General features: G+C 38.9%; 1 protein-coding gene across 1 annotated transcript in view; it reads right to left on the reverse strand.

Moving 5' to 3' along the window:
- The window catches only part of ADGRA3 (adhesion G protein-coupled receptor A3), a 128925-nt gene that overhangs the window by 36945 nt on the left and 77582 nt on the right, over positions 1-14398 (reverse strand). The window contains exons 10-11 of the mRNA XM_032273441.1: positions 13613-13768; positions 770-931 (exon numbers count right to left, since the gene is read on the reverse strand). Coding sequence (XP_032129332.1) covers positions 770-931; positions 13613-13768 — 318 coding nt within the window. The remainder of the gene's footprint in view (positions 1-769; positions 932-13612; positions 13769-14398) is intronic.

The following is a 14398-nucleotide window of genomic DNA, read 5'->3' on the forward strand; positions in this document are numbered from 1 at the left end:
AAGGGAGCAATAAAACGTGGTAACATCAAAAAAGGTCTCAGAAATCAACAGGAAAATAGTAATCTTGAATTGTGTAAAATCACAGGAGGAAGTGTAGACTATTCTACACTATGTCAGCCACTAAAATAATTAGGAAATGAAAATTGTGGACCAAACTATGGCTGCTAAGGGAATAACACATTATTTACTATTTCCACCACCTTTTTAGGACTAAAAAGTAAGCAGTAAGTATATCAGGAACTTTACAACAGTTCAATTCAGCATAAATAAATTTTAATACTAGTTAACTGAGTGATCATTATTTATTAATAACTCATTATCCCAAGAGTGGGATTGACGGAAAATGCCAATAGCTTCACAAATGTTGGAGGGCATCCCAGTTCTCTTCTGAGATTGAAACCTGGGCAACCAATCAGACATTCTCTCAAAATATCCTTCAGGGCCCAGAACAGAATATTAGCTCAGATGGACCATGGGTATGTGCCAGTGGAGCAATACAATAGTCTTATTTTCCATTGTAGAAATAGTTGCGGCGGATTCGATGGTGATAAACATTCAAATTACAGATTAACAAATATTTTCCAGTTCCCAAGAAAACATTACTCAAAAGCAAAATTAACTTTTAAAACATTTTAGGAAAGAAACTCTGTAATAATCAGCAGTTAGGTAAGATAGCCACCCCATAATGCAGAAGACACCTATCTTTTTCAGGAGAGAGCTGCGTGAAATACACTTTGTTCTCAGGCGTCTCTGATAATGTTACACTTACTGTTGAATAAACGTGAGCTCCACTGGCTAGCCGGTAGGTAGCAATGCGCTGGAGACACTGCACAATCCTACTGCAGGCTTTAGCTTCCCTCTGAGCCAGCCACAGGACACGTTCATCAGCCAACATGATGTTACTTGCGATGTCAACCATCACGTCACCTAGCTAGCAGGGGTTCAGGAGAAAAAAGAAAGGTCATTCAAGCCAACAAACTATTTTGTAGAATCAAAATCCTAATGAAAGGGTGAAACTGGCCGTCAGTCTCCAATTCCATATGAGAACCCAATAGGCACTTTACTTGTTTCTCATGAAAACATCTTTAGCTATGAACAGTACATTCAAGTATAGCCATCTGGTACTATTTAGCTCAAGAGCATATGTAAGTGGCCACCACATCACTGGTGAAAAGATTGCTGGGTGGTATCTCAAAGAGAGGAAAAGGAAGGCAATTAGACTAATAAAAGAGAAGGATCACACCTGTAGTAATCCCAGCACTTTAGGAGGCTGAGGCAGGCAGATCACCTGAGGTCAGGAGTTCGAGACCAGCCTGGCCAACATGGAGAAACCTCATCTCTACTAAAAATACAAAATTAGCTGGGCGTGGTGGCAGGCACCTGTAATCTCAGCTACTTGGGAGGCTGAGGTAGGAGAATCGCTTGAAACCAGGACGTGGAGGTTGTGGTGAGCCGAGATAGTGCCACTGCACTCCAACCTGGACAACAGGGCGAGACTCCATTTAAAAAAAAAAAGAGAGAGAGAGAGAAGGAAAGGATGTTACACTATACCAGAATAAAAAGATCTTGATTGTTCATCTAGCAAACCATTTATAAGCACTTCTTTTTCTGCATGCATTAGCTTAAACCAAACTATTATTATTAAGAAATACACACTGCCAGCCAAGCACAGTAGCTCACACCTATAATCCTAGCATTTTGGGAGGCCAAGGCAGGTGGATCATTTGAGCTCAGGAGTTCGAGACCAGCCTGACCAACATGTAGAAACCTTGTCTTAGTAGTAGAAACCCTGTCTCTACTAAAAATACAAAAAAATGAGCTAGGCATTAGGTAGTGCATGCCTGTAGTCCCAGCTACTCAGGAGGCTAAGGCAGGAGAATTGCTTGAACCCGGGAGGCGGAGGTTGCAGTGAGCTCAGATTGTGCCACACACTCCAGCCTGGGTGACAGAGCAAGACTGTCTCAAAAAAAAAAAAAAAAAGAAAGAAAAGGAAAAAGGAAGAAATACACACTGACTACCTCTTCAGTCTCTGCTCATGTTCAACATTCTAGGCATGTCCAGCTACTGCAAGGTCCTTGTATGTGTTGTGTGATCTCACCCCCATCCCCTTGTACACATGGTTTCCTCTGCCTTGAATGAACTGCTTCTTCCCTTTCTCCCAACTCAATGAATGCTTTTAAGATCCAATTTGATAAAATAAATGCACTTTTCCACTGCTTGTTTTTTTTATTTGTTTCATTTATTGGATTCTTTTTTTTCACTCACTTCATAACTTACAGATGTAAACATCAGTCAGGCAATGCCACAGAAAAGTCAACCAACTATTGTTTACTGTGACTTGTACATCCCACCTCAGAGAAATACATTGAACTGTCCAGGGCTAATGAGACGTACTGGTATCAAGAGGGTTTAGTATTGAGCAAAATGTTCCCAAGAGGGAGATGTGTGGCAGAAAGAACAACAGAAACATTCCAGAGGTAAGATCAGAGAATTTGCAAGCTGGCTGGACCTCTAATCAAGAAGTAGGCATTGAAAGGCGTTAAGCCCCAGTGTGAAGCCAGAAAGCCAGGGCTGTCTTAACAGATGTCTTTTGATCATCCCAGAAGATCTCAGCTGAAATTTCAATCCCATTTTGCATCCAATACACTGCACATGATGTATAATTATGAGGGTTGAAGAGGGTTTAGAAGTTCAGTCCATGCATGCTGGTTCACTTTACAAAAAAAGTCAGGCCTTTGGAAGTCCACCAGATCCCAATCCTGGAACCACAGGGTGAAGCAACCACAGTAAATACACCGATGAGGGGCAGGACTTCAAATGCTGACCATGAGTACCTGGGCTGAACACTTCACCTCTTGGTATCTCCGCTTCCTTTCTTTGTAAAAACGGATAATAATAGGCTATCTTTTTTAACGTTGTGGAGATTAAGTTTCAATAGTACACAGGTTCCTGAAACCATGCCTGGCACATGGCAAGCACTCAAAAAATGTTGGCGCTTTTACTGTTTTAATACCAAAATTGGCCTCTCTTTTAAGATGATAGACTCTAAAAGTAGTAGGAGCGTTGTATTCACATAAAAACAGGAGCAAAGCCTCCAACTAAACTGCCACTTGATCCTCTGTGAAGTCCCACTCTCTCAGCTTAATCCTATGACGTTTTCTGACTTTTTACTGCCATTACCATAGTGTATCACAACGTATTCCTTATTTTACTTCCAATGTAAACATCTTGAGGGTAGAGACAACAAAATATATTTTATTTATGTCGTTATTCACGAGTACAAGAGCTGATATTGAAGCCAATAGTTATCAATGTCCATTTATTCAATATGTATCAAAATTCATTTTAAATGTTCATGATTACTGTTCACTGACTAAACATTTTATTGAGGCCAATGTGAGCCAGATACTGTCTGGAGCAACAGGGATACAGCAACGAAAGAAAGAAACAAGCTCTATCTTCTACCTTATAGTCTGGTGACAAAAAAGCAAAACAAGCATATAAATCTGCTTTATAAAAGTGATTTAGACTGTGATAACTGCTATGGAGGAAATACGCAGAGGAATGTAGGATATAGAGTAATGGAATTTAATCCAAATACCCTATTTTAATGAACTAACACATTCTCAAGGGGTATATCCCCCCAAGCCAAAGACATTAACACGATCAACTGACAAATAATTAAGAAGAGCCTGGAATCAAGCTTTGCAGAATCCTCAGTTGGTTCATTTGATATGATTCATTGGAACATTAGCATCCTAGTACATGCTCCTAGTAACAAACAGGTATGGGGGAGAATGTCACTCTATTAGAAGCCCTTACTTCTGGAGCTATAAAGATGGGTATTGATTCTTGCTATGTCAATTACTGAATCTGTCAAACAGCCGTTTATACAGATGCTGGACTAATAAGTCCCAACTCTTAATGGGAATTCACAGTAGTTGGAATAATTTAGTTAAGATTTTGTTTATTATTCTGACTTACTGCTATTTTAAGATTTTACACAAAAATAAAAGGTAAAAGAGATAACGTAGTGAAATATGCTTTATGGCTATCAAAAATATTAATATAATTCCCAATGGATGTAAAACTTTAAAATACATAAAAATATTGATTTTATTCTAAGACACCACTGAAATATAGGAGGTGATTATAGATTAGCAAAGTTGCAACTAAACTTGTTTAATACTTGTTTGAAGTTTTAAATGTAGGAATTTTATGGAGACCTGACAAGAGACCTGATGGGACATCATCTCTCTTGAAAAAGCATCATTATTACATGATCAAAGAACTACTGCTATGCTCTGCCAGATAATGCCAGTAAAGAAATTAACTTGTGTTAATAATTATAAAAAACCACAGATACCTCCAAGAAGGTACAGGGCTAACAAGGGTAATTTCCTTAGTTAAGAACAAGCTGTTTTTCTCATTATTTCACTCCAAATGGCTAAGAATGGAGGAAAGGGATTTGTTGCCAAAACACTCCCTAGAGCCGATAATCATAAAATGTTATATGCTTCTGTAGCTTGGTTACAGAAATAGCTCTGAATCTGTCACGGTGGCAGAAAGGGACACAAAAGGGGTAACAACGCATGAAAAATTACATTGGATTAAAAAAATATTCCTGAAATCTGACACACAAAGTTTATTTAAAAACTGGAACCAGTGTAAAGAGAAAGCATCAGATTTCTCCTTGGCCTCATTCCCTGAAGGCCACTCCAGCCACAAAAGGGTCAGAAGGACTCAGGCACCTGCTCTTGCACCTGTCACGCTGAAGTGGCAGGATCAACCTAAAACATGAGTGAATGGACTTTACCAAAGATGAAATGCGGAAGAAACAAATACACCAAGCAATGGGAATGAAAGTGCTCAATGTCAAATGTTGTAAGAGACAGGATATTTCATGTTCTTAATATACAAGTAACTTGCAAGCTTTATCAAAATTTGGTCTAAAACATCTGTTAATTTAACAAATTTCTGATGTTATATTAAATGCATAATACATAAACTAAACTTGATGATATTTAATGTATAGTTTTTTAACACTGAAGACATAATATCTATGTGCCTTGGAGTTAACCACTCCTGGGTTGAGATCTCAAGTCTGTCACTTACAAGTTTAGACGTTCCTGAGCAAATCAGCCTCCTCAGCTTACTCACTTGTAAAATGGGACCAAGAACCCTATAAGTGCTCAGAACATCTCATGCTATGGTAAAATAAGAAAAAAAAAAGAAATGCAAAAGAAAAATATCTTCACGTACCCAGTAAAAATATAAATTCAGCAATTCTTGAAGATTTTTAGAAAGGCCAAGTATCTATGCCCTCTCATATGTACATTTTCAATCATCAAGCAGCAAAGGAACACTTTTGTTAAATCTAATAACCAGAAAAGCAAGAATTAAGAGACACTGGCATAGGAGGAGCAATGGTTTTGGAGATGACAAGTAGAGGAACCTACAGGAAATGAAGTTCAAGCTTGACAGCATCATCATTACTGAAGCAGCTGATCCTATTAAGTTGAAGTCATCTTCACAATGTTCTCCTCGTTCCAAATTAAGTATACTATTGAGATCACACCTATTTCAATGTATGTTATTACACTGATTAACTATGGAACTGCTGCATTTTGAAAGTCAAGTTTTAAAAGTGTATTTGTCACTCTTAACTCATGTCTGGCCTTACACGCCACTAGATCCTACACTTTCAGCAGGTTGCTTAGGTAAGGATACTCCACATTAACAAGACTCTGACTGTGATCGTCATCAGGGCTGTGGCAAAGATTAAAGCTCTGATTTTACTGAGGCATAGGAGTAATGAGAATGATGAGGATGAGGACAACAGTGGAGGAACTGACGAAATGAGTGGGAAGGGGAAAAAGAGATTGAGAAGAATACAGCACATGGGGCATGGCAGTAGTTCTCAGATCATGTAATAACCATAATTCTTCAGACGGGATGATGTGTTACCATCAGATCTCACGCCTTATCCTCATAAAATCCACACATTCAAGACTTAAAAAAATAATAATAAATTTAGTTGTAATTGTGCTCATCTGTAAATATCTTTATATTAAAAGATAAAATATCCCAAAATACTGATTCTACCCTAAGGTATTACTGAAATATATGAGATTACACTCCGGAGAACTCTCCAGCAGAAAGTGAAAAATGCTGAAAGGAAAACAGTTATCTTTGTAAATGCATCACTGAGAAGTAGGAAAACAGAGCCTCCTCCAAAACCCAGCCACCAGAGAACAGCAGAAATCCGGTAAGTTCTGAGGCTGAACTTTGATGACCATGAACTATGTTTTGATTTCCACTGGGGGCCTTGGCCATGCCAACACAGGTTACCAGGAGAAGATCCCGTTACAAAGCAAGAAACTCAAAGGACACCACCTCCAGCATCAGGCCTAGCCAGCAACCACTCAGCTTCATGGAAGGAGACAGCAAGGAAACCTGCCTGTCTTGGCCTGGGCAAGAGCTAGAAGGAGGTAAACAAAAATTATTCTCTGAAACTTGGAAACACAAGTTGACCTTCAAACAAGTCCTTCACACTGCTTTTGTGTTCTGAAAAACCTCAAGCTAGGAATTAATTTTAAAGTGAGTCTCCAACTCTGGTATTGATCCTGGGCACATGGAAGAAGCAAGCAAATATCACAATTAAGGATACATTAGACCATTCTCATTAATGGCCCCAATCAACCAACATGTATTGATATGGTGTGGCTGTGTCCCCACCCAAATCTCATCTTGAATTGTAACTCCCACAATTCCCACATGTTGTGAGAAGGACCCAGTGGGAGGTAATTGAATCACACGGGCAGGTCTTCCTCATGCTGTTCTCATGATAGCAAGTGAATAAGTCTTACGATATCCAATGGTATTATAAAGAGAAGCTTTCCTGCACAAGCTCTCTGTCTTTGCCTGCCACCATCTGACTTGCTCCTCCATATCTTCTGCCATGATTGTGAGGCCTCCCCAGCCATGTGGAACTGTAAGTCCATTAAACCTCTTTTTCTTCCAAGTCTTAGGTATGTCTTTATCAGTAGCATAAAAACAGACTAACACCATAAATTGGTACCAGTAGAGTGGGGTGTTGCTGAAAATTTTGGGGCATACTCAAAAATGTGGACACAACTTTGGAACTGGGTAACAAGTAGAGTTGGAATCGTTTGGAAAGCTCAGAAGAAGACAGGAAAATGTGGGAAAGTTGGAACTTCCCAGAGACTTGTAGGTCCAGGCTGAGACTTGTAGGTCCAGACTGAGGTGGTCTGAGATGGAGATGAGGAACTTGTTGGGAACTAGAGCAAAGAGACTGGCAGCATTTTGCCCCTGACTTAGAGATTTGTGGAACTTTGAACTTGAGAAAGATGATTTACAGTAACTGGTGGAAGAAATTTCCAAGCAGCAAAGCATTCAAGAGGTGGCTTGGGTGCCATAAAAGACATTCCATTTTGTAAGGGAAGCAGAGCACAAAAGTTTGGAAAATTTGCACCCCCACAATGTGATAGAAAAGAAAATCCCTTTTCTGAGAAGAAATTCAAACGGGCTGCAGAAATTAAATGCCTCCAGGGCATGTCAAAGGTCTTCACGGCAGCCCCTCTCATCACAGGCTTGGAGGCATAGGAGAAAAAAATGGTTTCATGGGCTTGGCCCAGGGTCCACATGCTGTGTGCAGTTTAGGGACTTGATGCCCTGTGTCCCAGCTGCTCCAGCCATGACTAAAAGGGGCCAAGGTATAGCTCAGGCTGTTGCTTCAGAGGGTGCAGGCCCCAAAGCTTGGCAGCTTCCACGTGGTGTTGAGTCTGTGAGTGCACAGAAGTCAAGAAATGAGGTTTGGGAACCTCCACCTAGATTTCAGAGGATGTATGGAAATGCCTGAATGTCAGGCAGAAGTTTGCTGCAGGGGTGGGACGCTCATGGAGAACCTCTGCTAGGGCAGTGCAGAAGGGAAATGTGGGATCAGAGCCCGCCACACAGAGTCCCTACTGGGGCACCACCTAGTGGAGGTACAAGAAAAGGACCAATGTCCTCCAGACCCCAGAATGACAGATCCACCAACAGCTTGCACTGTGCACCTGGAAAAGCCACAGACACTCAATGCCAGCCTGTGAAAGCAGCCGGGAGGGAAGCTGTACCCTGCAAAGCCAGAGAGACAGAGCTGTCCAAGATCATGAGAACCCACCTCTTGCATCAATGTGACCTGGATGTGAGACATGGAGTCTAAGGAGGTCATTTTGCAGCTTAAGATTTGACTGCTCCGCTGCCATGTGAATAAGTCTCATAAGATCTGATGGTTTTATACAGGTTTCCCATTTCACTTGGTTCTCATTCTCCCTTTGCCTGACACCATGTAAGACAAGACTCAGCTCTTCCTTTGCCTTCTTCCATGATTGTGAGGCCTCTTCAGATGTGCTGAACTGTGAGTCAATTAAACATCTTTCCTTTATAAATTATCCAGTCTCGGGTATGTCATTGTTAGCAGTGTGAAAACTGACTAACACAGTGAGTAAATAATTATCTTGTTTTTATTAATCTTTCTTAAACATATGTATGGCTCACACTTATTTTAATGTTTAATATTAGAAATGCTTAGAGTCTTTATTTGGAAGTTTGGTGTTTTTGTGACAAGAAATGACCTCTAGGAATTTTATAAGTCTTATTTACATCAATGAGCAGATGGTCAATTTGGTTTCATTATAGATCATTTCACTTTAAGTTGCAGTTTCCAAGAACCTATCAATGGCCTTAAGTGAGGGCTTGCTGTGTTGAAAACTGTTGAAGCTAAGCAAAGTTATAACATAGGTATTAATGATAATTAATACTTATACTTTTGAAATTTCCAAGAAAAAGTTCTTAAAAAGTTGACCCCCTCCCCCTCCAAAAATAAGTTAAAGGAACAATAGAAAATGTAGACGCTACAGGGGTTCTCAAAGCCTGTGTCAAAGTCATGCTGCCCCAACATCACCTGAAACTGACTAGAAATGCAAATTCTCTGAACCCACTTTAGACATGCTGAAATGGTAACTGGGAATGGCAGGGAGGGGAAACCTGGGCAGCAATCTCTGCGTTTAACAAATCCAGCAGGTGATTCTGATGCACGGTCAAGTTTTAGGAACAATGTTGTAGAAAAGCTTAATCATGAAGAAAAGTCTGGCTAGCAAGATTAAGAAAAAAAAGAAAACAATCGTAACTGTCAATACAGAAGTGATGACACTTTAAAATAAATGAAAAAGCCATACATGTGTAAAAATCTATACATAAACTCGTGTAAGGCGCATATCTCACTCACACATTTTAAAGTAAGAGACAATAAGGGTTCCAGAAGCCATCATCAAATCTAATCTTTAAATATAACTTTCTCATCTTATAAAATGAACACATATACTGTTTTCATAAGAAAAATCACTTTAGTAAATACATAACAGACGATTCTGTTGCCCGACAGACAACCTTCAACTGTTTTTAAAAGGCTTCACTAACACATCACTTAGATCTGGCAGTTTGATAGCTTTTAGTGCCTATCCTGAGACAACAAAAGTACCAGCTTGTGTTGGCCAGGCTCAATCACAGATTAAAAAGCAATTGCCCCCACAATACTTTAGTTATAAAATCACCCATAAAAGAATAAGTTTTAGACATAATACAAAAATCAATTTAATTAATTATTTGTCTATCTAAGCTATCTGCATTTTAGGATAACTTGGCATAATTGCATGCTGTGGTAATTAACTTAAAATGAAGCCCTTAAGTCTCCTAATTTCTTTGCACTACACTAATAAATGATGAAAGCTATGGCCTGTGGTTTAAATTGCCAAAGAATTGTATGTCAGTCACTGCATCACAAGCAGTATTACATTTATATCTCAATTATTCAATCCTGAATATTTTCCTGTTTCTCATGCTGACAGTTAATAAGTTGCCATCACTTGCTTCCAAAGATAATCATAACTTTTCCGTCCTATGTTAACCAGTAAAAGTGGCAGCAATCTTCTTCAAACTAAATTTTTACAGAAGTAACTGATGAACTCGTGATTGTGTAAATGGACTTCCTTCTTAGCTTCTGAGGTTATAAAAATGTTAAATTTCATGACCTAATAAAATTATATCCAAGTTTTGCAAGTATTTTGCAAAATTGTTCACCTGTATTTGTACACATACACTTTTCAACTTGTACACAGAAAATAACATCCCCATTTGAAAAATGAAGAATGGACCCATGGTTAATTAATAACTAATGAAACCATGTATATTTCCAGTTCAATACAATGCTTCCACCTAAGAACCTGTCAATGCAGCCAACCATTCTTCCACACACTGGCAAACAGTTCAATATATACCTCTGGATACCATATGGCTCAAATTGAAAGGTGAGCAAAACAGGATCACTTCATCAACATGTATTCTTCGATGGTGAATGTTCTTCCATGTCCTCATTCCAAATACCACTGCAATTATTCTAGTAACTAGAAACATCCCACTCCCAGAAATGACTGCTAAACCTGTGGGCAGCTAACCTGTGATCTTAAGCAAAAACGGAGCACAATATTAATCACAGAGCCAGAATTCAAATGGCTTCTCCCAGTGCAAGGAAAATTCAGTGCAGGAAAGAGGGCTGTAGCTCGGAGGCACAGTCAAGTATCCGGGCACTTATTAGAAAATCATGGCCCCTGAAGTTCAGAAAACAAATGAAATGTTACCCCAATGACAAGTGAGGTGGCCTATCTGCCTAAGTCCCATTTATATACAAATATCTATTTTCCTTCCCTTAATAACTACATCCTACCAAGTAAAGTACCTCATGTACTAGGGCCACAGTTCCACCAGAATGCAAGATACTAATTCTTTTATATATATATATATATATATATATATATATATATACACACACACATACATACACACATACATATATATATAATATATAAAAGAATACATCTATTTTCATATATATAATATGTAGATATCAAGCTTATATAAGAATATATCTAACATATTATATTATAGATAGATCTAGCATATAAGAGCATATCTATATTAATATAGAGATATATAACATACATTTGGATACATAAAAATGAAGCCCTTAAGTCTTCTAATTTCTTTTCACTACGCTAATGAGCAGTGAAAGCTATGGCCTGTGGTTTAAACTGCCAAAGAACTGTACAGCAGTCACTGCATTACAAGCAATATTACATTTAAATCTTAATGATATATATTTAGATATATCTAAAAGAGCATTCTATATAATATATATTTAGATATATCTAAATATATATTATGTAATATATATTAGAATATATGTGATGTATAAGTGTGTGTATGCAATTGATATATAAAAACATATTAGAATGATTTACAGAAAAAAGGCTTATTATTTACATTTTAGCAGTATTAATGGATCTAAGAAGTTCTACATTATAGAAATATGCAGGTTTTGTTTAGTCCAGTGCTTTCCCCACCGTTGTGTACAGAGTACTTTTAGAATCAAGGATCTAGAAATAGAAAGCCATTTGACCCAGCAATCCCATTACTGGGTATATAACCAAAGGATTATAGATCATTCTATTATAAAGACACATGCACACATACGTTTTCGATGGCACCGTGCACAATAGCAAAGACTTGGAACCAACCCAAATGCCCATCAATGATAAACTGAATAAAGAAAATGTGGCACATAAACACCATGGAATACTATGCAGCCATAAAAAAGGATGAGTTCTTGTCCTTTGCAGGGACATAGATAAAGCTGGACAGAAAACCTTCAACTGTTTTTAAAAGGCTCCACTAAATACAACACTTAGATCTGGCAGTTTGATAGCTTTCAGTCCTATCCTAAGACAACAAGAGTAGCAGCTTATGTTGGCCAGGCTCAATCAGATTAAAAAGCAATTGCCCCAATGCTTTTTCAGCAAGCTGACACAAGAACAGAAAACTAAACACTGCATGTTCTCACTCATAAGTGGGAGTTGAACAATGAGAACACATGGACACAGGGAGAGGAACATCACACACCAGGGCTTGTCGGGGTGAGGGGCAAGGGGAGCGATAGCAGGGGGCAGGAGGATAGGGGAGGGATAACATTAGGAGAAATACCTAAGGTAGATGACGGGGTGATGGATGCAGCAAACAACTACAGCACGTGTATATCTATGTAACAAATCTACACATTCTGTACATGTACCCCAGAGCTTAAAAGTATAATTAAAAAAAAAAAAAAAAGACAGGACCACATTATATGAAAAGGCAAAAGTGATACTACAGAAAACTTATGGATGAGTCAGGGATCTGGCCTCTGTTTTCAGGCCTGCCCTAACCTAAGTGTGGGCTTTAGTTTACCAGTTGCTTGAGGTTCCCTCTACCTCTAGAATTCATTTCTCTGTAAATGATTATATTACAAAAGAAACTGTACATATACAGTTCTCCTGAAGCTTTAAACATAAAGATGAAGAACACATTAATTCTCGCCCTTGCAAATTATTCAAAACATCGTTAATTTGCTGCTCATTAATTCTGAAAACTGTGCTTGTCAATTTTTTTCCCCTAAAGGATATCATGTGGACAAGCATCTCATGGTTTTAATGCGGTCCTGTTAAAATATGCCACTTTTAGAATTCATTGTGTGATATTGTGCCAGAATTGCTAGCCTTTGCTTACCGGTAATAACTAAAATAAGCAGCCCAGTATAACTAAGATTTGTGTGTAAACAAATGCTTATCTTGACTTCTGTAAACCACTGAAGTAACAAACAGAATGACAAAAGTCCCCTGGCCCTTGGAATGCCTGGAGACCCCCACCCTCGTCTCCACCCAGGAGGTGAATTACAGAATCCGCTGGCCCTTGGAATGTCCGGAGACCCCCACCCTCATCTCCACCCAGGAGGTGAATTACAGAATCCCCTGGCCCTTGGAATGTCTGAAACCTTTTCATCCCCATCCCCGCTCCTCACCCCTACTCCCAAGGTGGTTTTTCGGGTATAAAAAGTCTTGGCAGCCTCCTTTCGACGCCACAGGTTGGAGAGACGTGAGTCCTCTGTGGTCGCCGGCATAATAAATGACCCTGCAATCTGGCATACTTTTGTCTTGGTGCTAACTTTCTCCGCTCGGTCCAGTACAACAATTGCATGTTTAAAACTTGTATATTCCAACCATTTGGAACTTCAACAAAGTGCCCCAACAGACTCTCATTGCTCTAAGGCATTACAAGGGCAATTAAAAGAAACTTACTACGAGATTTGGGCTACTAAAACTCCCGTTACAAAAGACGAGCGAAGGGTGTGTGGAGAAGAGAAATCAAGCAGGCCGAGCTAAGCAGTCCTGCCTAAGCCACGGTGTGGAGGCAGAACACTTCTCTCTCACCAGCTACCTCTGCCGTATCTCTGGACCTTCATGTCCAAGAACTGAGAGTTCACCTCTCCCCATTCCAGTAACAAACAGGTCATTATAAGAGAAGAGGCAGAAGTGTCTCAACAAAACAATTCTGGAAATTTAAAAGCGTGCTTAGTTCAAATATGACAAACATAAACAGGCTTTAAAAAATCAGATTGAACTATGTCACACTACCATTTGTTGACACTGTATGCTACAAAATTTAGAATTTAGAAAAGTACCTCTTTTGATTTTTCCTCTTTCGTAAATCTTCCAAATTTTTCGATCATTTCTGCCACAAATATAACATCCATTTTGTCAGAAAAGTTGGCTGCTTCCACAGTGTAAGCCAGTAACTGCCGAGCTGTTGCCACAGCATTGGTTAGATTAAGGGGCATCTACATTTCAAAGGCACAAATGATCAACAAAACGGTCATCAGCAAAATGATCAACACAATCTTGACATTTTCACTTTGCAATTCAAAACAGCCACAAATAATAAAAACTTTATTATTTACTCATCATGGCCTTCTTAAAAATGCTTTTACAAACTCAAGAAAACTGGAATTTTAGTGGAAACTCACCTGAGGGAAATTTTTTTAAGCTTGGAGTGAAATACAATAATACATAAAAATACATGAGGTTAATAAGTTTCACCATCTATATCTTCCCTGGCTATCCAAATTCTACACATACCTCAATCCCAATTGCTTAATAAGGCCTTTCCTGAGTATTCCTGCTGCGAGTGATCGATACCACCCCAGGAACTCCTACTGCACAAGAGTATGGACTAGTTATTTGGCACTTATCTTTATTGCCATGCCCAGCCTCTAATGTTTTACATTTGTTTATCTATTCAGTCTAACACTGACTTAGCACCAAACATTGCAAAAAGGTTTACGAGGTGCTAAGGGGCAAAAGAAAATACATCACACAGAAGCCATCTTCCACTTGCTTATAGTCTGGTAAGGTTTAAAAAGATGCATACAACCCAAGATAACAAAGAGCATGTTCAAAAAGTAGTCCAA

The sequence above is a fragment of the Sapajus apella genome, unplaced genomic scaffold (assembly GCF_009761245.1).
Source record: "Sapajus apella isolate SASKATOON/1434 unplaced genomic scaffold, GSC_monkey_1.0 scaffold5, whole genome shotgun sequence".
NCBI classification, from domain to species: domain Eukaryota; kingdom Metazoa; phylum Chordata; class Mammalia; order Primates; family Cebidae; genus Sapajus; species Sapajus apella.